Source organism: Ciconia boyciana, chromosome 4 (genome assembly GCF_034638445.1).
Source record: "Ciconia boyciana chromosome 4, ASM3463844v1, whole genome shotgun sequence".
NCBI lineage: Eukaryota > Metazoa > Chordata > Aves > Ciconiiformes > Ciconiidae > Ciconia > Ciconia boyciana.
Genome location: NC_132937.1, coordinates 46,029,646 through 46,052,924, shown reverse-complemented (window position 1 = coordinate 46,052,924; position 23,279 = coordinate 46,029,646). Strand labels below are relative to the sequence as shown.

Below are 23,279 nucleotides of genomic sequence, written 5' to 3'. Positions count from 1 at the left end.
ATTTTGTTACAGCACAAATTGTTTATCAGTTGCAATTAAGCTGACCATTTTAAATATGGTTCTTTGTGCTATGTAGGCAAGGCATAGATGAAATGAAAATAAGTCATGGTAAGAGACAGACTAAGAGTTCATTTTAGAGCTTTGCAGTGGACTTACAGTAACCTTGTGATATGTGACACAGAAAGTGTGATCTGAACATGTTTCCTGTATAACGAATCCCAACAAAAAATACTAGAAAACAATAGAGCATATACTTGCAGCATTCATCTAGCTAAACTTTTGACTATTTAATTACAAATGAGAATGTGCCTTTTAAAATGGAGTCCTTTTTGCATAAACAGATTGTTCTACTTGTTACAAGGTATGCAATATGAGAGAAGTGATGTGCTGGCAGAGTTTAGACTTGGGTGTCTCCTAAAGTAACCTACAATCAATGCCCAGTATTTAACACTTGGTTTTTTAAATGAGTGGAAAATAGCAAATGTTCCCAGTGAATTTTCCACTTGTGAAGGGACTAGATTGAGGGAGCAGAGGTTATTCTCAAAAAATGAGGAATGTGCTGCCCTACCATTACATTTCATCTCTGTTCTGCATTGATTTGCTTGAGAGAGTTGCGTAAAGTCCACTGTAAGGTCTAGTGGTCTCACCAGCAGCACAGGCTGTCCAGGGAGCAGCAAGAATGGGGCTGCTGCACAAGGTGATAGGAGCCAGGCACCCAGAGCAGCTACAGCACAGGCAGTGCCCTCATTGTCCAGGGGACAGTCCCACAGCAGACAAGTGGAGCAGGCAGAGCAAGGCTCTGATACAAGCTCCATCTACCATCCCAGACAGGGCAAGTGATGGGTCAGGTTCAGGGTCCGTCTGGAGCAGCAGGAGATGGGACCAGAGACAGGGCTGGAGACAAGGCAACAGTGTGTGTCCATCCAGGAGACAGGGTCAAAGTCAGAACTGGAGACAAGCTATAATGTACATCCAAGGGGTCCTTTAGGGAAAGAAGCTACCTATAGCACAGGTCTGAGGTCCACCCAGGCAGCAGAACTAGAGATGAGTTTGGAGACAAGCCCTCCTACAGCATAGCGCAGGCAGGGAATAATACCCCTGGGGCAGGCTGGAATGGGACGTGTGAGCCCATGGGCAGGGTGCAGGGGGGAGTCCTCAGGGGAGACTGGGCAAGGCCAGGAGGGCTTATCACTGCCCTCAGGGCTTTCAGAGTCTGGTCTTTTATTCTAGACCAAAAGGGTCCATTATTCCTAGGGTCAGAAAAAAGGCTGGAAGGTTCTTTTCTATACACGTACCAGAGCCTATCAGCTGGTTACACTTTTGGCTGTTTATCCAGGGTATTCACTAGTGAACAGATAATCCCAGGGGTAGGAACGTCATTACCTTGAAACTTGTTGCAGGGACTTTCCTGCATTCATGCAGTGCAGACAGACATTTTAACATCCAGACTGCCTCAGGAAATGCATAGTACTGTAAACACCCTCCTCATCTCTTGCCATGAGCACAAAATCTGGGACAAATAGCAGTTTCTTCTCAATTAATGCAATAAATTCTTTCTGTGGTTTCTCATTGTATAGTATTGCACAGTTCCCACTGCTCTTCTTTCCTTGCCCTGGCTGGATACATTGCCAACAACATGAGGGCATTAGGACCTGCGAGGTCATAGATTGTATCCCACAGGCAGATGGTGGATTTCAAGGGAGTGCATAAATTTCATTTCAGGAGATCCTCATGTTAGTACAAAAATAACTAAAAATTTCTCAGGGGAACATCTGATAATCTTCAGTGGAATATGTGGAAGAGAGTGAATATCAAACTCCTTTTTCAGAAACCACCATTGCTGGGAGGGGCAGCATAGTTTTCCTGATATGTGATTCCTTTATTGTTTACTTTGCTTTGGACACATGTACATCTAGAAGAGCTGTGACAGATTTGAAGTTTTAATCACTTTGTTTCCTATTTACTTTCAGTAATAGGGGCATAGTCAACATATGCATAAGTGACCAGTTATTCAAAGAGCACTGACGTAAAGAAGTATGTAAAGTATATACCTTATCTGTAGTATTTAAGGAAATTGTTACATGTGGGATAAATGCTTATTTTTCTTTAAGTGTAGTTGATATTTGTAGTTGGGTAGATGACTACATGTAGCTTCTGTATCATTGAACTCTGCCTGGAACAGCTGATCAGGAAAAACTCTCTTCCATACTTTTTATGTCATAAACCAAGACCTAAAATTATTTGATGATTGGCTGCTTAAGTGAACACTTGGTTGCTTCTGCTTATTGGACCGCCTCCTTCTAGTACCTTCTTTTTGTTGTTTATATAGACAAGTACATGATGAATGCTTTGCATTGCTCCATGTTTTTGCCTGTTGACAATTGCAGTCAATACCTGAAACAAAAGGCAAAAGTACCCTAAGTCATCTTTTTGGCTCTTTTTCACAAGAAATAAATCTCTCTGTCTTGATAGACAGCTCATTTATATTGGTAGTTACAGTGCCATTTTGTGGAACCATTATGGTATCTAGCTTGCATTTGCCTCATATTAGTGTCCTTTTTTTCCCCTTTCCTTTCAGACAAAGCCTTTTCCAAAATTAATCAGCCAACTTTTCAGCAGTTTTCACATTTTTCTAGTTTGCTTCTGTTCTCTTTGACAGTGTAACTGTTGATGGTAAATCTTCCACAGATAAGCAGAAATCTAAACCACACCTTCCAGTATGCATGCTGAGACATGCATATTGTCCTGAAACACCAGTGTGACATTATGGCACTTTCTGAGTTAAGTGTTAACTGAGACATATTGTAAAGACAATATATACAAGTACATTTCTTTTAAAAACAACTGTTCACTTGAGGTAGACAGAATTAATCATTCACATTAAAGGTGCTGTATTTCTATGGATGACTGTAAATCCTTTCTCACAAAAGGCTGGACCAAATGATCTTTCACAGTCCCTTCCAACCTGGGCTGTTCTATGATGAACCCTTGTCCAGAATAAAATTTGGACAAAGATCTGTAACAATGCTCAATATCATCCAGGTTCAACTACCATGAGAGTGCTAGCTGTAGGCCCTACTTTGGTTTGATACCCATCAGAAAGCCTGATGTACTTTGAAGCACTATTGGGGCTGCTCAAAGCTGTGCCTTTTAATTTTGGCCCCAGGGAGACATTCAAGTGAGTGGTGCTCAAGTGAAGCTCTCTTCATACTTTATTGTGCTTCAGTACTGTGTAACTTTCCACAATCTTACAGGAAGAGCTGATTTTCAGGCCTTATTGCCTTTAAGTGTCTATTTTCCTTCAGAAACATTAGAGCTTCTGTAAGAGCATTCTTGTAACCAGACAGAAGCAAGGCTCATAAGGACCTTTTGTGCCAATTTATATGTAGGCCAAACAGTAGCTGTTAATGAATGTAAGGGTCACCCAAATCTTATTTTAGTAGCGTCTTTCATACAATTAATTGCTAATACTTTCCACCTAGAATAAATTAAGCATAGACAACTGCCTGATAAACAAAATAAGAGTCCAACGGAAAGTAGTAAAATATGCCAATAATTAGAAGTCTGAGGTCATAGATAAATGTGAATAGCGGTGGCTTCTGGCTGTTGAGCAATCCATTGAAGGAAACTGGCAGAAGCAATTTCATGGTCACCTGGGAGATAAGGAGTGGCTACTTTTTTTTCCATGAGTAGTTCAGTTCTTCCTATAAGCCAGTACCAACAGGAGTAAAAACCAGGAGCAATAAAGAAAAATTACGATCATGCTCTGTGCAAACTATATTGAAAACAATTCAGTGTAAGCATTTTAAAATTATGGAATTTATAGTGGTGATGCAATCTAGTTCTAAAACAAAGTCTTGAAAACAATGCCCAATGCTTTTCTAAAACTGGAGTGTTCCCCTTAGAATGAAAGACCACTCTGTTGATGATCCTTGTCACTGGTGATGCCTCTCATCACTGTGCATTCCTGAGAAAATTGCTTTCCAGCTAACTTGGAAGATTTCCTTAAAAATACTATTTCTTTTGTTTTAACCGGTCAAATAGGCATCCAACTAGCAATTTCAGAAAGTTCAGTTCATTATAACAAATGAGAGGCCTCTACCTGAAGTCTTGGACCTTTATGCATTGGCATGTATCTTTTTCTGAAGTTAATAGAGTTATTGGCTGTGCTAAATTTAACACAGATGGAAAATCTAGAGGTATGTTCAATGGGCATGAAGTACTAAAATAAGAGTTTATTGACCTTTAGGCTCATTTATAGCCTCATTTTATGGATCAAGTAATTATTTGTTATTTGCAGATCTCCATACATGGTTAATATCTTCTTGTCCTTTGTCTAGCCACCTGGATATATTATTGAACTTGGGTAAGATTCAAACAGGAAGTTTCATATATGAAGAACAAGAAAGAAATGACTCATTATGCAGAGTTGTTTTGAATTGTTTTATTTGTAAATCCAGTGTGTCCTTCAACAACATGGTTGTGCTGCTGTTGCACGATAAGTGCCCTGGGAATAGTGTAGTGAATAATCTGGATTGTTGTGAATATGGACTAACTAGCTCTGTTTACAGTATATTATTATTCATTATGTGAATTGCAACAGCAATAAATAGGTGTTGTCATAGACCTATGCAGTCTATATCAGGTATTCTTTAAATGGGATGCAGTGAGTCACTAATGCTGCAATTACTTTTGCCAAAGAATAGTGAAGTACGGTTAGTTAGCTACAGAATCGTTAGATTAGCAGCTGCCAAGTAAAGATTTTGTGGCAGGAGTCGTTTCTTTGTGTTTTTATCCGAAAAGGCATGCCAATTAAAGGAAAAATCATTGGGATAAATCAAAGACTGAATTTCTGAAACAATTTTTGAATGGCAAGTAGCAGAGTAAAAAACAAACTGATTTTCAGGTCGATTTTGGTCGGTATATGAAAGGATTATGACTATATATATATGTATATATATCGTGATTATATAAAGCAATTGTTTATGATGTGAGTTTGTCCAAGAGCAGGGAACTGAAATCAATAACCCAGAAGTCCTTGTGTCCAATATCACTTAATGGGGATAAAATTAAAGTTTTCTATATAATTCTGTCAAGACACTCTTACAACCCTAAGCACAAGTGAAGTTTGCTAGAGAATTATTGCCTCTTCATTTATTTTTGAAGCATTGGGTCTTTTAGCATGGCTCTGGTCGGCTATTAAAACATAGAGTACGGTCCAGAGAAATCATATAAAGTTTTGCCTTTACTATTAAAATTCATAAGATTTTCTTTGAGGGGACGTGGGATACGGAGATTTCCACCTGTTTGATCACTCTTAGGTAACACAGCATGTTTGTGCTATTCAGGTAATTTAGCTTCTGATTCTGCCCAAAGCCTTACAGTGAACAAATTTTAAATCAGCTGGAACTGGAAAGGAAAGTCTGTTTTCCTATTACATAGGGAAAATACTTCATGTGACAGTAATTATAAAATATTTAATGAATCAAGGAAATGAGTTCATTAAACCTAATCTTCACTCAAAGCTCTTTGAATATACTAGGAGAGAACTAATCTGTTGCAAACGTAGATGTTTCCATGCACCACTCAGTTTACATTTTCCTCCTGTCTTTTTCACCCCTCATGTTTGCCTTCCTCTATTGCTAGGGGCAGAACAGCTGGCCTGCTGACCTTTATTGTAATTTTATTTGAGTTAGCAGGCAGACCATGCACAAGAGTAGAGAGGTCAGTTTCCTTTTCCCGTGATGAGTGTGCTGCTTCATGGTAATAAAGTGAACACCGCCAGTGCTGTGTATGTTACGGAGCCAGACCAGTTTTTTCTATGATGAACCAGGCTGTCCACATTCCTTAGATCTTCTAGGATGGGTGGCTGTAGCATAAATCTTTCCAAAGACTTCTGGTTTTTGGAATGCAAGACCCAAGCAGGCATGCTGAGCTGTGCTGTGTGTTGAGCCCTTATGGCAGTCGCCCTGCAGGAGGTACAGCTGTGGTGCCAGATTGTGTGACCTTAGTGCTGAGCTCACTTTGTCGTTGTTCCACTCCATTCTTTGTGTCTCTTCCATCACTTTAGTGTTGCATTCTAAGTGTATTGGTTTGAATTTAAAGTACATTACAGACAAAGGAAAAGCTCCTAAAAGGTAAGACCATCAAAACATGTTTTCAGGGATTTGCCCCTCTCTTCTGCCTTTCTTTTTCTTTCCCTTAGTTCATGTGATAGTGATTCTGTTGCCCAGGTTACAAATGGCTAACAGCAGCTTTAATCAGTCACATGAAGCAAGAGAAAATGACGTGGGAGCAGGAAGAAGTAAGAAAGGAAGGAGTTATTGTCCTTGTTCCAGGACTTAGAGCTCTCTCAGTTGCTCTGACCTCTCTGAGCAACCTTCTGTGTAATGTTTGAATGATAGAGAAGGACTGAGAATGAATTTAAGTCTTAGGAGATAAAAGGATTTCTAGCCTATGCCTGAAACGTCAAGGCTTGTCATAATTTATACGATAATAGTACCACCACCACTTAGCAATTACAGCTTTTGGTGACTTCAAAGCATTCTGCAAGCATGTTTTTCTCAAGGCTACGTTTACAAACTGGAAAACTACTTTAATTGGTACTAAATCTGATAGACAAGCAGCTGAAGAGGTGGAATCTGGGGTTTGACAGCAGTTTTTAGAGAGGGAAGATGCAGAGATGGAAAACACTTGGCACATCTTCTGTCTTTACAGAGCTCCAAAAGTTAAACTGTAGCCCTTCTTTGACGACTTCATGCTGTACTAAGCCACTTGTTTATCTCTCTTTAATTTTGAGGCATTAATAATTGTTCCAGGGAAATGAATTCTTCTGGAACATGTAGTACTATGCCAGCTCTGCTTAGAAATCTGTCACAGGGTATGAATGTTTGTTCTGAAATAATTACTGTCCGAAGTGTAATTTTGATTATTAGTAATTCATGTGCCTAAATACCTATGTAACAGTCACACAAGGTTTAGCTGATTGATGCTGGATCTTTGTCCCCAAATAGGACATTATTTTAAGACTGGCTAATTTGAATGGCCTTCCATTACCTCTCCCTGTGATCCCAGAATACAGGGAGCAAACGGTTTAGTGATTAATGTTTTACAAATACTGACATATATACAAATAATTGACCTGTGTTCCTAGTGTTCCACCCTGTACATTCACTTGGGTATATGTAAAGCTGAGAGAGCCCAAAATAACACTGGTAGACATTCTGTTGAATGCAAAATGCAGATCTGTACAGGAAGAGAAGACAAAGCAAACGTTTGAGAACTGTATAAGAGAGTTGTAGTTACCTGGTGTTCACTAAAATGTTTGGATCCTATTTGAGGGTATTACCATTCTCTGAGCTTTTTTTTTGTTTTATTTTTCCCAGATAAATTCTGCAGAATTCTTTTCACTGATGAGACTGATGGGGCAACTTGTTTTTGAGACTTACATTGGACTGGGAAAAGTAAATTTGAGACCTATGGAAAATGTCCATGCCTAGACTGTGTAAAACTCACCTACATTTGGTTTTCCTAACAAGACTGAAATTCAGTGCAGACTGGGGGAGAGGCTGAAAAGAAAAGATTCATGAGCTTTCCAGGCAAAGTCTGGAGAGATGATTTTGCATCAGAACTGCATGAATTTTTGATGAAAGTTGGCAAGTTTTAGCATAAGTGCTACACATAGTAGGTTTTCACAAGCTGTTTCTTGACATGTAGATGGCATTTGTCCACCTATTCTGAGAAAAACACTTTCTAAACCCAGACCCCAGACACATGCTGAGCTTTTAACCCGCAAGCAGGTACATTTCAGCCCTGCCTGAGCCTTTGATAAACTGGGTGCATCATGGGGCAAATCTTATCTGAGAACTTGACTAGAAGAAAGGGAGTTGTACGGAATTTTCTTGCAAGATCACAGAGAGAAAAAATGCTACATGAGCCAAGCAGGAATGATGCACCTCTGACAGCTCTGGTACAGATTATTCCCAAGCAAAAGGCTTTTGATCGTTATTTGCCTTATTTTAGATATCTGCTTGTTTGATGTGTTTCCTGGTATGAATAATCATTCCTACTAGTTATTTTTTTAGACGTGTAACTTCTATCTGTTATTACTAAAGCAAAATTCTGATTTAAGTCAGTTCTGTTAATATTCAGTTCTTAAATTTTATCTAAAGGATAACATGCCATATCTCCCAAACAGTTTCCAAGAGATAAATACGTTATTAACGTATGGGGTGATTGCAGTTGCCATGTTGACATGTCAATGACATGTCAAGTTGACATGTCAATAGTAAAGTTTTACAATTTCTTATGTAGAAAGAACTATTTGAAAAATATTTTAAAATCAAAATCTCTTTAAGATATAGAAGTCTTTCTAGAGTAATATTAACTATAAATGATTGCTGGCTGGGATTTGTCTTTTGCAACTGTAATGTAAACTATTAATTGCAGAGATAAAGGAGTTTTTAAAAGGCATATACAGCTCTAGTTCCTTGTTATTCTGCCCCGCTCTTGCCATTCCGAAGAGAATGCACTTTTGTTTTTTTTACATCTGCAGGATGAAGAAAATGTAGTTAAATTGAAGTGTGAGAGGACAGAACTAAAATAGAACTTTCTCTGTTGAGAAGCATGATTGTAACAAGCAGAATATTTAGTAGTAATTGGAACAACTTGGCAAAAGAAGAGCAGCTAAATTGTTTATGTAAATGGGTGTCACATAAACTCATTTGATTTTGTGTTCTGTTCAAAGCATTGTGTAGAGTTTTGTTTGGTTTTGTTTTTTTTCTTCAGAGTGCATTCGTTGCTTAAGAAAGCAGGGTCAAGTAAAGCTGGTCATTGGGTTGCTTTTTAAATTTTCCTGTGCTTTTTAGATTAAATAAGGAGGAGGTTTCTTAGGGGAGTGCCAGAGGGACTTCAGATGCTTTGGTCTTCTTTCAGTTCTCCTTAATCCATGTTGCTGGAGGGAAGAAATGATATGATCCAGACCTTATAAATTGGCACATTTAATATTTACTTCTGCAGCATTTGCCCACAGATGCAAATTTGTGCTCTGCATATTAATCTTCTCTAAGCATGTTTGACTTTAATGGACTTGTATTCTGCTTCAACGATTATTCAGTAGACAGATATCTACAAATATGGAGCTTTTTGAACAATAACATGTCAGACTGCTCACACTTGTGCATAACTAAGTTTGATCATAAACTCACTTGACACCAATGGCATTCATGGGGTTATTCCATTACTCTGCTTGCACAGTTAGTTCGTCTCCTCACTTTTGATTTAACCATCTGACTATTTGTATACATAAAGCAAACACCTCATACTGTCAGAAACTGTTAGGTGGCTGAAACAGATTCAAAGCATTGATTATATTAAGCTTATAAAAATGATATCTGTAAATTTAAGCTCTCCAGAATTACAGTTTTGTTTCATTTGATTTTTAAACCTGACAGGTTAAAGTCAGAATGTATTTTTTTTGAAAGAGGCAGCAGGGGGAAATCTTTGAGGGTCATAAAATTACCTTACTAGTTTGGTAATCAAATATATGATCTTTGTATATCATTTAATTAACTGAGAGAAGATTCAGTTACCATTTGAAAAATTATATTTTACTTGGTTTTTGTATGGTACTATCATAGTTGTTATCTGCACTCACCCATCTAGGCAGTTTCATACACATGGCCATTCAATAAGGTCTGTAGCCTGAAACTTGAGAGTTCATGCTGCTTCTGTTGAAATTTATCCTATTTAATACAATTACAGGTGTTATTACTCAAAACACACTTTTGTGATATCTGTTAACGTAATTGTTACAGTACCTTCTGACCCTAAGCTTCACAGATTAAGTGTGTATAGGAAGAAAATCTTATATACATGGCTTCCACTCATCAGAATAGAAATAATTCTACTTTTGTGATTTCTAGGTTGTTTTGTACAGCAGATTTCACAAGAGCTCCACAATTGCTGTTACATAGAGACATTATCAGTATAGCGTATTTACTGGTTTCTCTTTTCTGCACAGCTTAGGTATACTCAGTGTAACGCTTCACAAAACATATGCTCAGCATGATACTTCATTATATCAAGTATGGCAATATAGACACTGTAACTGTGTCAGTGTTTATTATTATTCTATGATTTACTATTATTATATAATACTACTGTTAAAAGGGGAATTTATAAATATAAGATGTCTGTTGATATTTCTGCTTTATGTAATTCAATGTATTTCTTCCTCTTTAGGCTGTGTTGAGTCCTCTTATAGCAATCGCACTGAAAATATCTCAGATTCATGAGAGGACAGGGCGAAAGGGACCCACTGTCATCACCTGAAGCCATGGAAGATTGTTAAACCAGGGCCAAAAGAGGAACAGCAAGGAAGAGACAGGACCTTGCTGAAATGTGTTAGCCATTTGTGCCTTGTATGATTTTAAAAGTTTTCTTGGGGGTAGAGGTAGGGTGGGAAGAAAAATTCAATATAATATTAAGCATATTCATTTGCATTGATCTCCAAATACAATAGTGCATTGACTTCTTTGTTTTACCTGCAATACCTTAATTTCAGATAACAGTATAGCCAAAGACAGAGGCCTTAACCTTCAAATGTTGTCAGCAATGTGACAGAAAGGAAAACTGCTTGTTTTTGAATGCTGTGATAAAGATTGGGGAAATTTCAGTTAGGGAGAGAGGGGGAGGAGTTGCAAAGCAAAGACACGCTTGGTGAATATTGTTTGGGATCCTCATCACCTTCTTGTTGGTTTACAAAGAGGTATACAGAGCACATCTGAGACATAAGGGCTGTATACTAAGCTTTGCAAAGGGTGTATTTCCTCACCTGACACCACTCCTCCTCTCCTGGCTCTCCCATTGCTCACAGATGCTTGCTGGCAGCAGTGTTGTATCCACACTTGCACGTGCTCCCAAAGAAGGGGTTATCCCATATATTTTTTTTACCCCTGCTTTCAAAGCATATCAATGTGACTTGTGCCTTTTATTTTGACTCTGTTTTTTTTCCTCCAAAGGGAGGCATTTGTGCTATAGAAGCTGATTGTGTCCTTCCAGAAATATGTTGGGTGTGGAATCTGGCTGTCTTTTGCAATATTCCTCATGTCAGCAGATGATATTGGTGCTTACTGTGTTTGAAAGGTAATCACTGCAAGTTCAGCAATTTTTCATGAAGGAGTTATGGAAGTTTTTTAAGTCTTTGGAATACTCACGCTACACTTACCATGAAGTGGTAAGTGAAGTGTGTAGTGAAGAGGAAATGAAAACAAACACTAATGGATTAAGTAGAAATACTTGTCTGATTCACCAGCTGGACACAGTTTCTGTTAGATTCTTTGTAACAGTGGATCATGGAATAAAAACTTGGGGAGTGCAAAGGCAGAAGAGATGTCCCGGCATAGATCTGAGAAGGATATTGGGGATATGGACATCAGCATTTTTCTGCTTGTGAAATGATACTGCAGTTCTAGCTATAATACTGTGCTCTGAAGAAGAACAGAAACACTTTATGCATGTGACTTGTTTGAAAGCTTTGCTCCTTGGGAACAGTGTGGTCACTTGTATCATTTGTCAAGGTGGCTTTGTGCAACTTGCCTCTTTGCAGTGTGTTTCAATTCATTGTGGTTGTCAAATTTTAGTGCAATTTATATAATATTGCAGCAAAGGAAACTGTTTTGATTTCTTTCAACACTTCTGTCAAAAAATTGCTATGGCACTTAGTACACAATAAAGAGTAATGCTGTATTTCTGTCTTAATACATAATTGTGGACAAGACACACTGCACTTTCAAGCACCCTAATAAAACTGCTTTTAATACAATTATATTATCTACTTAATTGACTCTAAACAAATGAGGTACTAATGTTCTCACATAGTATTCTACCTTACCATTAAGTATTCCCATAAACCAAAGAGATTTTAAGGCTTTAGTTCTTTTTATAAAGATTTTTTTTGGAGACAATCATGGCATTCTCACACAGTTTGGACATCTACTTTTGAATGTAAGAATATTCATCTTTACAGAAACCTTGTTTATCTAATCTTCATTTTTCTTATAGATTAAACTCCTCTAGGTGCAGGATAGGAAGCTCCTAAATAGTGGATCACACATGTTCAAGTTTAGACATACTCTGGATTATGACACTTAGTTCAAATTACTGGGCTGCATGGAAGAACGTTCTGAAAGGCAGTCCAAGAACTTCTAAAATCTCTTACACATTCTCTGACAATGAAATAATTTTTGATCACATGGTGAACTAGCTAGTTATAGTACCAAGTATCCCATTTGCCAGGCTTCTGGGACTGGGACTTGCACTTTGAAAAATAAGATGCACTGAAGCCAGGTGTCTTTCAAGATGCGGTGGGAAGACTCATGAGGAACAAATCAGGACTGTGAAGAAGCATACTTTTGCTTTGATCAAAAAGTCACTAGAGCACTAGCTGCAGTAGATGGCAGTCTGCTTTCATGAAGGCAGTCTTCATGAACAAAGGATATATTTAAAAATCTCAGTACTGACTTTGTCCTGGGCTTCAGAAACAATAGTTGTGCCTCTATACTGAAATGGAGAAAAGGGCTGTTTGTGTGTGGTTTTGAATAGCTGTCAAACAGCAGGCTTCCAGAACTAGCCTAACCCCAAATCCACGCACCATCCCTTTTTTATGATGACTGGTGATATTGATAAAACGTAACAACTGGTATTTTCCACCAGTTGATTGCTTTTCTCTGCAAGAAGGTGAATAAAACTTTGTAAGGCTGAAGTACAGTGTATATCTTTGTATCTGATGTCTTTGGGGAAGGACTGTAGCCATAATCTCTTAAAGTGTGCTGCATTTCCTGAGGTGTTTTACTTATTAACATGAGGGATGAATGCATGGAAAAGAGCAACATACATGAACTTACACAAAGGTGCAAGGGTTCTAAAAACAGACCATACATCTAGCAGCAGAAAACTATTACTAATACTGGTTGTCTTATCACAGTGTCTAGGGCACTATGACAGAGGCCCAGAGCCTTCTGTGGCTGTTCTTGGATTAACATTTTTATCAAGTCTGAAAATTGCAAGATTCCTGCGTTGTTCAGCTGTGATTGCTCTAACGTTTACTTGGACAGTAATTCTGTTTCCCAAAACCTGAGATTTTTCTGTACCCAGCAATACAAAGATATACTCCCAGCATGCTGGAGGAAAAGAAGAAAGAGGAATTCAGAGAGACCAGAGTGAGAGAGAACAATTTCAAGGTACATTAGCAGAGGGCTGACCAAGACAGGGCTTGGGTGGGTACCAGGAACAGAGAAAGAGGCAGCAGGTGGCAGAGAGGATTAGGAGAGGACAAATTGCTGGATTCAGCTGGAAAGAGATAGATGTGATAAAATAATACTATTAGCACAACAACTGATTTGAGAGAGGGAGAGAGAGAAAAAGGAAGTAAAGGTGGGAAGAGAGCATAGTCTAAGAATGATTTAATAATATTTGGTATTAAAGAAAACTGTCTATAATCTCACCTGTTTAATGACAGTGTATTGTAGTAACTGCTGTCATGATCTAAGATAAACAATAGTCTACACTAGCGGGAAATAAGGGCAAATTGGGAGCAGTATGAATTGGTGACTGACATAACTTACTTTAACAGTTTACAAAGACCAATAGCTGAGACTGAATTACTGAAAACGGTAGAAGAGTGTAGTGCCAATGTGACTAGAAGCAACAAATTGTTTGGCGTAGTCTCATTGGGGAGCATGGTTGTGGCTTTTTACCACACAGGCTTCTAGCATCTGCTCTTCAGCATCATGTGGTTTGAGCTAAGTCATAAAATACCAGCCAGTTCAGCTGCCGGCACAGCTAAATGGTAATTACATTTTACCTTGGGAGAAGTGCCCTTCTGTAAGAGAGATAGTGGCAGGATGAGAAGCACTTTGTATTCAGAGACAATTTGAAAGGCAGCAGTACTCACCTGAACCGTGGGATCACAGAATCCTTGAGGTTGGAGTGGACTATCTAGTGCATCAGGACTAGAATCACCTAGTCCATCCTCCAGCTCAGAGCAGGGTCAGGTAGAGGAGGTTGCCCAGGACCATGTCCAGTCGGGTTTTTTATTATCTCCAAGGGTGGAGACTCCACAACCTCTCTGGGCAAACTGTTCAAGTGTTTGACCACTCCTATAGTAAAAAAACCCCCAGCTTTCTTGAGTGTTAAGATGCAATGTCATGTGTTTCAGTTTGTGCCCATTGGCTCCTGTCCTGTCACTGGGCACCACTGCGAAGAGCCTGGCTCCATTCTCTCCCATCAGGTATTTACAGAAATCAGTAAGATCCCTCCCAAGCCTTCTCGTCTCCAGACCAAACACTCCCAGCTCTCTCAGCCTCTTGTCATGACAAATGCTCTAGTCCCTTGATCTTCGTGGCCCTTTGCTGGAGGTACTGCAGTATGTCCATGTCTCTTTTGTACTGGGGAGCCTAGACCTGGACCCAGCACTCCAGATGCATCTTAGCAGTGCTGAGCAGAGGGGAGGATCACCTCCCTCCACCTGCTGGTGATGCTCGTCCTAATGCAGCCCAGGATGCCTTTGGCTGTCTTTGCTGTGAAGATGAGTTGCTGGCGAGTGGTCAATTTGTTGTCCAGCATGTGACCCTCAGGTCTTTCTCTGTGGAGCTGCTTTCCAGCCCACTGGTCCCAGCATGTATTGGTGCCTGGGTTTATTCCTTCCCCAGGGCAGAACTTTGCATTTCCCTTTGCTGAACTTCAAGAGGTTCCTGTTTGCCCATTTCCCCAGCCCATCCAGGTCCCTCTGAATGGCAGAAAAACCCTCTGGTGTGTCAGCTGCTCCTTCTAGTGTTTTATTATCCACAAAACTGCTGATGGTGCACCCATCACCCAGATCGCTAAAGAAGTTGTTAACAGTATTGGCTCCAGTATTGACCCCTGGAGCACACTGCTGGCGAATGGCCTCCAGCTGGACTTTGTAGCAGCGATCACAACCCTCTGGGCCTGGCTGTTCAGCCACTTTCCAATCCACCTCACTGTCCACTTACCTAAACCGTATTTTGTCAGCTTGTCTATGAAGATGTTATGGGAGGTGGTGTCAAAAGCCTTACTAAAGTTGAGGCAAACAACATCCACTGCTCTCCCCTCATCCTCTAAGCCAGTCATCTCATTGCAGAACATCATTAAGTTGGTTAAGCATCATTTGCCCTTCATAAATCCATGCTGACTAATCCCAGTTACCGTCTTGTCCTTCCTGGGTTTGGTAAGGGTTTCCAGGATTAGTTGCTCCATCACCTCCCCAGGGACTGAGGTGAGGCTGACCAGCCTGTAACTCCCCAGATTCTCCTTCTTCTCTTAAAGACAGGAATGACATTTGCTCTCTTCCAGTCCTCAGAACCTCTCCCAGTCACCATAATCTTTCAAAGATAATGGAGTGTGGCCTTGCAATGGCATGGCCCGGCTTCTTCAGTACCATGCATGCATCCCAAGTCATCCCATGGACTTGTGTATGTCCAGTTTGTTTAAGTGCTCCCTAATCTGATCCTGCTCTACCCAGGGTAAGTCTTCCTTGCTCCAGACTTTTCCTCTGGTCTCGGCCTGGGATTCCTGAAGGCTGGTTTTACCAGTAAAGATGGAGACAAAGAAAGCATTGAGCACCTCAGGCTTTTCTATGTCCTCTTTCACCTAATGTACCTGTAGAAACTTTTCTTGTTGCCTTTCACATTCCTCACCAGATTCAGCTCCAGGTGGGCTTTGGCTTTCATAATCTCATCCCTGCATGATTGGACAGTGTCTCTATATTCCTCCTGGGTCACCTGTCCCTGCTTCCACTTGTCATACACTTCCTGTTCATATCTGAGTTTAGTCAGGAGCTCCCTGGTCATCCATGCAGGCTTCCTGCTGCCTTTGTTTGATTTCTGCATCTCAGGATGAACCATTCCTGAGCCTGAAGGAGGTGATCCTTGAAAATCAAACAGCTGTCCTGGACTCACCTTTTCTCCAGGGCCATAACCCATGGGGTTCTTCCAAGCAGATCTCTGAAGAGGTTAAAGCCTGCTCTGCTAACTTTGGTCCCACTTTTTGCCCTTCTCCCTCCTCTCAAGATCCTGAACTCCACCATCTCCTATCACTGCAGTGAAGACCTTCACATGCCCACCCATTTCTTCTGGTATTGTATCAGGACAGCCACACACCTTCTTGTTGGCTGTCCTGATACAATCACCTGTGTCAGGAAGTTGTTGTCAATGCACTGAAAGAACCTGTTCTGTTCTGAAGCCTGTTTGACCAGTTCATATCCTTCAGTCCAAAGAAAATTCCTTTTAATCTAAAACTTCTAGCTGCTATTCTTGGCAAAGATGACTTCACGCTAGTAAGGCTGATCAAAAGCAAACCATTCAAAAACTTTTGCTGCTTTAAGATTGTTGACATTTTTGAGCTAATTGCCCCCACCATTTTCCATTAAGGTCATAGCCAGACAGTTCATTAGCTGAAAAGACAAACTGAAAAATAGATTGTATCAAACAAAATATTAGGTATTAGCCTTTATTTTCTCCTTATCCCAATAACATTCATGTCTCAAATACTTCCTTCCATATTGCAGGTTGAAGATGCAGTTACCTTCGGTTTCACATTTCTGGATCCATTGAGACCTCAAAACATCTGCAGAGGGCTGGAGCTAAAAAGTGACACTGCAGGACTGCCCTGGGATTGGGGGAAAGGAAGAGAGGTTTAGCTCTACCCGGTTGTCCATAAACTATGTGGAAAGAATCTGAATCTCATTTGTTATAGCAAAGTGGTCCAAGATCAACCTTCTATTCACCTTAAGTAAATGTGAGAAAGCACATAAGAAATGGCTAGGTGCTGTACCCTCCCTGTACTAAAGGGACTAGAGAAGGAGGCCTTATTTATGCAAAGGGTTTATATGACTTAGGTGCTTTTACATGAAAGAAATCATGCCATACCTCGCACCCTATACCTCTGAAATTAGATCTATGCAGTGGGGTACATTAGAGCAGAAAGTCTTTCAACTTCTTAATGAGACATATGATCCAGCAGAGAAAAACAATTTCCATAGATGCGAAATGCTTCTTCTATGCTGAAAGTCAGTAAGTCATTTAAAAAAAGCATGGGATCACTGGAAAGTTCTTGCAGGAAGTTGTCTCAGAGCTACCTGTATTCTCAATTATTTCCCACTCACATGGGCTTGCTTTAAAAATTAGCTGGCGGAAAAGTTAGATTCCCACAGCAAAAACAAAGGTGAACTTGCACAGGACGAGCATTTTGCCATGGCAGGTCTCCTGGCTAATCAGTCTCATCTGCTGTGATTGATCCCTGCACCAATACTTGTGCAGTGCCCACAGCTTTCAGGATCCGGGGGCCTGGAGTAAAGAAGCAAGGGATTTCAGGGTGCAGATATGGTAGAGCTAGGAGATAAGACTGTAACACAGACACTTGGCATAGGAGATCGTCACTTCAGCTGTTTTGGAAATAATGCGCAGTGTTCCTCTGGCTTTTACTGTTCTCCTCTGTGCTGTGCCGATTCTCAGTCACTTTGAAAAATCTTTATATGCTGATGGCATCTTCTATCAGCTTCTATCTTCTTCAGGGACCCTTTTTTTAGCCTGTGATTGTTTTAATACATTTCTCTTCTTCAACTTGTCTTGAATTCATTTTCCTCTCTCTGTAGTTTCTCCACCCTATTTTATCCTGCTTTCCTTTCTTCTTACATCAACTGAAGCTTTATAGGTCCTTCCCATAAAGGATGAAAATCTTTGGAAGAAAAAACTGACATGATTGTCACTTCCCTGGCCTTAGTCATTGTTACCATCACCACCATGGCTTGCATTTCTAATGTATATGCAGCCATAATGCTAAAGTTATTTTCTTAGGGTATGTGGGCATCTGGAAAGTGTGATAACTTTTCTGTCCCACTGGTTCTGCAACAGAAAGTAAAACTCCACCTATAGTCAGTGTTGCAGGTCTAAATCTGAGTGAACCTCCATGAAATTTTTCTTGTCATCTGGAATTATAGATGACAGTGGCCTGGATGCAAATTTGCCTCAGTGATTTTGTGGAAGGAAGGAAAAATGTAACAGAAGAAGGATGAGTCCAAGCCTGTCCTCTTTCTGGTACTTGTTCCCTAACCATGAGGCCACTTGTGTCAGAAACAGGATACAGCACCCCTTTCTTAGCTCCCACAGTCTTGAGTAAGCAGCAGTGGAAGCAACTGCTTTTAGAGACAGCTCAGAGGAGTGAGTCAGATAAGGTTTTTCCTCCTGCAATTGCTAGTTCCCTTTGAGGAGCTGTGGGCATAACCAGGATTGTCTGTTTAGCAGCTATGAAGTGTATTGTGTATATTGTATCGTGTGCTTATCCTGAATAATGGACACCTTGCATCATATAAGCAAACGTCATCTGTTTTAAATACAAAATTTGTTAATTAATTCAATAGTAAAATACAGCTTTTAGTACCCCAAAATAAAACAAGTAACTTGAAAGGCATATGATACAAGAATAATCAATTACAACAAATAATTTATAAATTCCAAACGTAAGCTGAGTTAATAGGTTTCCCAAGTCAGCTAATGTTACAAAACCACAAATGAGGACTTTCAGCCAAAACTCCTTAAGAGGCACAAGACATTTAAGATTGGTAGTAGCCTGATGCTTCATTTATCTTGCAGCATAAGGAACTCCTATTGCCAGTGATGTTGACTTTTATAAGATACAGCCTGATCATTTCTATCTCTATGGAGATTCATTCTGCTTTGAAATACTGAGCACCTTTATATATATCCCCTCCAACTCCACTCAAACACACAAATGGCCAATGCTTTTCCTGGGCAGTTTTGCCCTAAGTGGTGTACTATTAGGGATCGCTGACATGCATCTTCTTCCAATTTTCCCTGCTTCACAGATGCAGGATTTTACCCACTGCCTGTCTCAGATGTTCTGACAGGTGTTGCTCTTTCTGAGGTCCCCTGGCAGTCTGCATCCTGTTGGTAACTATTTTCTTGTGTGGATGGATGAGAATTTGACTCCTCTCCGGGGTTTGAGTCTTGGTCAGCTGTTTGCTTCTGCCGTAGCTGCCGCACAGATAATTCATATGGTGGTGGCTGTTCCTGCTCATTAGTTTCACGGATGAACTCTGCACTGCTTTCGCTATATGGAGGTGGAGGGATATTGATGACTTCTTGCTGTTTTAGTGTGGAGGCAACTGGCAGCGGGGAGGTTTGTTTTTCAGGATCTGTGCTGTCTTCATAGGAGGAGGGATAGAAGTCAGGCCTGGCAAAAAGCAAACCAAAAAGGAACACATCATGGTGAAATGTGATTTATCTCAGAGAGCTTGGTTAGATGCTTTGTCTGTTATGTTTCCAAAGTTTAGATGAGGCTTAAACTGTAAATGGAAACCTAAGCAGGTTTAGGTCAACAGAATGCATTAATATAAAACAGTTGGTATATCTGTGATCATTACCTGTGTCTTTCTGCAAAATGTTATATTAAAACACAGCATTCTAAAAAGATGAGCCTTCCCCATGAGAGTTCTCACCCATGCCATACAAACACTCATGCTTGTGTTTCAACAAGTGCCCAAGAAAAGTTTGATTTGGAAGAAGAAAGAGATCACTGTCCAAAGTAGGTTAAATTAGTGAGTTATTTATTATTACAATAACCATTGTTTTCCACAGTTTAAAAATACATTTTGCATGTTTCTTCTTATCTAACCAAAATTTGCTGATTGCAGTTTTTATAGTGCTTTTAGAGCACCCATTGTTGGTGTTTTTGGTGCAGGTTACCCAACAGTCCGGGAAAAGTAATTTGTATCCAGTGATACCCTGTTAAAGACTTGTCAGGCATAACGCCAATCAGTTTAAGAAACTCTGTCTCTCAAAGCATCAGACTTTGCTCAGAAATAGCAGGGAAAATAACACAAGAAAACTTTAGCAGGGACCATATAGGGAGCTGAAGCTCCCTGCATACCTCATTGGTGATAAGTAATATGAGCACATATCCCACAGCAGCACATCTGGAATTGTCTGTTGAGATGGAACTAATGATGCTCCTGCAGGAGCTCCATGAAGTTGGCGTAGCTGCACCTGCTCCCTCCATGCATAGCTTTGGACCACTCCGTGCAACCTGCTATGCTTCCTGTAGTATACCTTACCTTCTGTACTGTTTGCACAAATTGCTGTTTGCACATTGCTGCTTGCTCTAGCAAATCAAATTTCAGACTACAGTTCTCTCCATAGAAACATAACAAAATGGCTACATACTTTTTATTCTGTAAAAACCTCGTATTGCTTCTTTCTTCTCACAGTATGTTTACAAAACAGCATCCCTCCCTCCCAATTGATCAGCAGCAGTACTGCAACACATACCTGTCTATGGTGCTGATACGTAGCTCTCTACAGCTAGGATTTCGAATGAAGATGCTGCTGAGGCCCCTGTATTTCAAGACTTCATGGACAGTGCTCCAGAAAATGCCAGTCACAAGGAGAAAGAACCCCAAAGCTAACAGGCAATAAAACACCAGCTCCTTATTTCCACATCTGCATGTGGAGGAACTTGTGGAAACCCAAAGGACTCCCAGACAAATAATGGAGAAACCGAGTAAGAGCACTAAGAGACGAATGCAGGTAAAAACACCTTTTGGCATCTTTCCTAGCAGACACAGCACTTGGTTCCTGTCTGCTGTTTGTTTGCTGGCTATCTCAGCTGTGCTTCTCATCTTCATGCATTGGTATTTTATACACGTTAGGATCAACTGGCCTTTGGACAATTAAGAGAAACAGGCAGTTTTAAGACACTCATTAACTCTTTGAGATACTCATAATCTCTTTTGAGATTAATTTGTAATCTTAAACCAACTTTAAGAAAGGAAACAGAAACTTCCTGCACCCTTCCTTTGCCACTGTAATCTCTGGAGTGCGTCCTGAACTGCTGCATTCGTTGAGTGTTGCAATTTGCAATGGTTTACACACTTTGTTAGTTTATGAATGAGACCTGTATTTGTTTGTCTTAAAAAAACCCCAAACAACAAAAACCCTGTTCATAACTCCCTGTTAAAAGTTTGAAGGGAAAATATACTTCTTTCTTAATCATGCATTTTAATCTTTCATTGGATTTTGGTCTCCTTCTGTCTTTAACACATTATTCAACTGGCTTTATATTTTTAATAGTCCTTTGAAAATGGATACATTTCTAGTTTGCAATGTGATATAATCAATGAATTTAGTATATAAAATGAAAGAAATAAAAATTGCATAATGTCAAAAAAGGACATAGGCATACAAGAAATCTCCTTCTCTGTCTGCAGGTTCAATTGTACTATGATTCCTTTACTGTTATTCTCTTCTCTCTTCCAGAAATTTTTATTGACTGATTTTCAAAAAGGTCAGTGCTCAAAGCTATGCAGGAACACCTATACTCAGTTTTCCAAATATACTTAGACATCTGAAATTCAGAGATGCTTGCTACCAACAGATTTTAGGCCTAAATATTGCTACCTCCAATGCAAAAAATAATCTCTAGAATTAGCCTATGGATTTTCTCTTGCACAGTATACCCATTAGTTTTTGACAGCGTGTAGCAAACTCCATAATCAGAACTTGCCTTGTCTGTTAATGCTACCTTATTTGGAACATTATTAATTATGTTTCTGAATATTTTCAACAATGGACTAATTAACCAGATCTTGCCTAGTTTTGTTGTAAAATCTCCATTGCACACAGTGAGCAAACTAGAACAGGGTACCATTCAAAAAATAGGCTCAGGCTCAAATCTTTATTGCAATAACGAGTTTATTGCAGATAATTGTTGGGCGATATTTAATGAGGTGAGTTATGTATGGGTAACAACAAATGATTATGAGAATTTTCTGCTGTGGCCTATAAGAGGGTTCCTTGCTACCTACTGTGGACTCTTTATTTCACTACTGCAGTCTGAGGGAGCTGTAGGACTTCTGTAGCCAATGTAATAAAACTTTCTAATATACTGCTTGGGTCTAGATGCTGTAGGTCATTTATGCAAATCCTGAAAGAGGGAGTCAAGTTTGATGGGATGAGAAAGGCTCCAGCTCTTCCCAGTGTAGACCTCTGCAGCTCTGGAGGGGGAAGCTCTTCACAGGCAATTTCAATAGTGTGCTTGAACCTTGTATCTTCCACTTAGAGGAGACAGTTTTGATTTCTGACTGGCCAGGAGTCCTGAAAGTACTGGGTCACCTGTCTAACCCTGTGCTGGGCTGTACCTGTGTGAGCTGCACCACCACACACAATCTCACATTATATCTCACAGAAGCTTTACAGTATCTCATGCGACGTTTCATGTCTGCTCAACCAGCACTGAATTTTTCTGCCCCGTGTTTATCCAAATGTGGCGGATGTTCATTTACAACAAATCAGAGTATTTATAAGGAAACAGCAGCTGGTACAAAGCTGCCACACATTCTGATCAAGTACAATTATTTCAAGCTCCCACCACCATTACTGCTTCTTTAGTTCTCAAAGGATCTGTGAAGCCATTCTCACTTTTGTTTTCAGGATCTGTCAGGATGTCAACATCAAGAACAAATCTCATTAAACAATATAATCATTAGACAGAATTTTTCTACGGTGGGTCATTCTTATATCATAGCAAAAGTGAAAACCCAGCAAGACCAGCTGCTGCCCTTCCTAAGGAAGGCATTCAGGTAAGGAGTGATTTGGAGTAGTCTTCATTTCGGAGGAAAACCCTGCCAAAGTTGAAATAGTCCTGTTCTCTCAGCCCTTGGCTACAGCCACCTACACAACACCAAGGAAGTGTGGCACCACTTCACGTGCAGGTAGGAGCATGAGTGAGTGCCAGCTAATCTGTGGCTGATATATAAACCAGGTGATATAAGACGAGTGCTTCCCACTCTCCAATGCCTTCTTGCAATTCCTTCAGGTCATACTTCCTGTAAGCCACCTTTTCCTTTACCAAAAGTCACCTGATCTGGGTATTTGAAACTTACATTCATGTGTAGTTTCCTGTATCATATTTACCCTGTTCAATTATGACAAGAAGGAAATGATCTTATCAGTAACATATTAGGCTGTCAATATTCTTGTGACTCTCTGGCATGAGGACATGACAGACTGATATCTCAGGATCATAATACACAATAGCAATTCACAGACATATTTAAATACACCAAATCTCCAGATGCCTTGGATGCACAAAACTGTTGTACACGTTCCACTTAGATGTCTCCACTTAACCCTTGATTGCAGCATGTGCAATGGCAAATCTCTCCTCATATTTTCATGTGATGTAGC

General features: G+C 40.0%; 2 protein-coding genes across 3 annotated transcripts in view; one reads left to right on the top strand and one right to left on the bottom strand.

Moving 5' to 3' along the window:
* Positions 1 to 11,814, top strand: part of PGM5 (phosphoglucomutase 5) — a 79,038-nt gene extending 67,224 nt beyond the window's left edge. For both annotated transcript variants that reach the window (XM_072860138.1, XM_072860139.1), the window contains one exon: positions 10,243 to 11,814. In XM_072860138.1, the coding sequence (XP_072716239.1) occupies positions 10,243 to 10,332 (90 nt within the window). In that variant the 3' untranslated portion in view covers positions 10,333 to 11,814. The remainder of the gene's footprint in view (positions 1 to 10,242) is intronic.
* Positions 11,815 to 18,911: 7,097 nt separating this feature from the next.
* TMEM252 (transmembrane protein 252) lies at positions 18,912 to 20,641 on the bottom strand. The gene is made up of 2 exons (XM_072860925.1): positions 20,364 to 20,641; positions 18,912 to 19,269 (listed from the first exon to the last, which is right to left on the bottom strand). The coding sequence occupies exons 1-2, from the start codon at positions 20,639 to 20,641 to the stop codon at positions 18,912 to 18,914; spliced, it is 636 nt and encodes a 211-aa protein (XP_072717026.1).
* Positions 20,642 to 23,279: the final 2,638 nt, after the last annotated feature.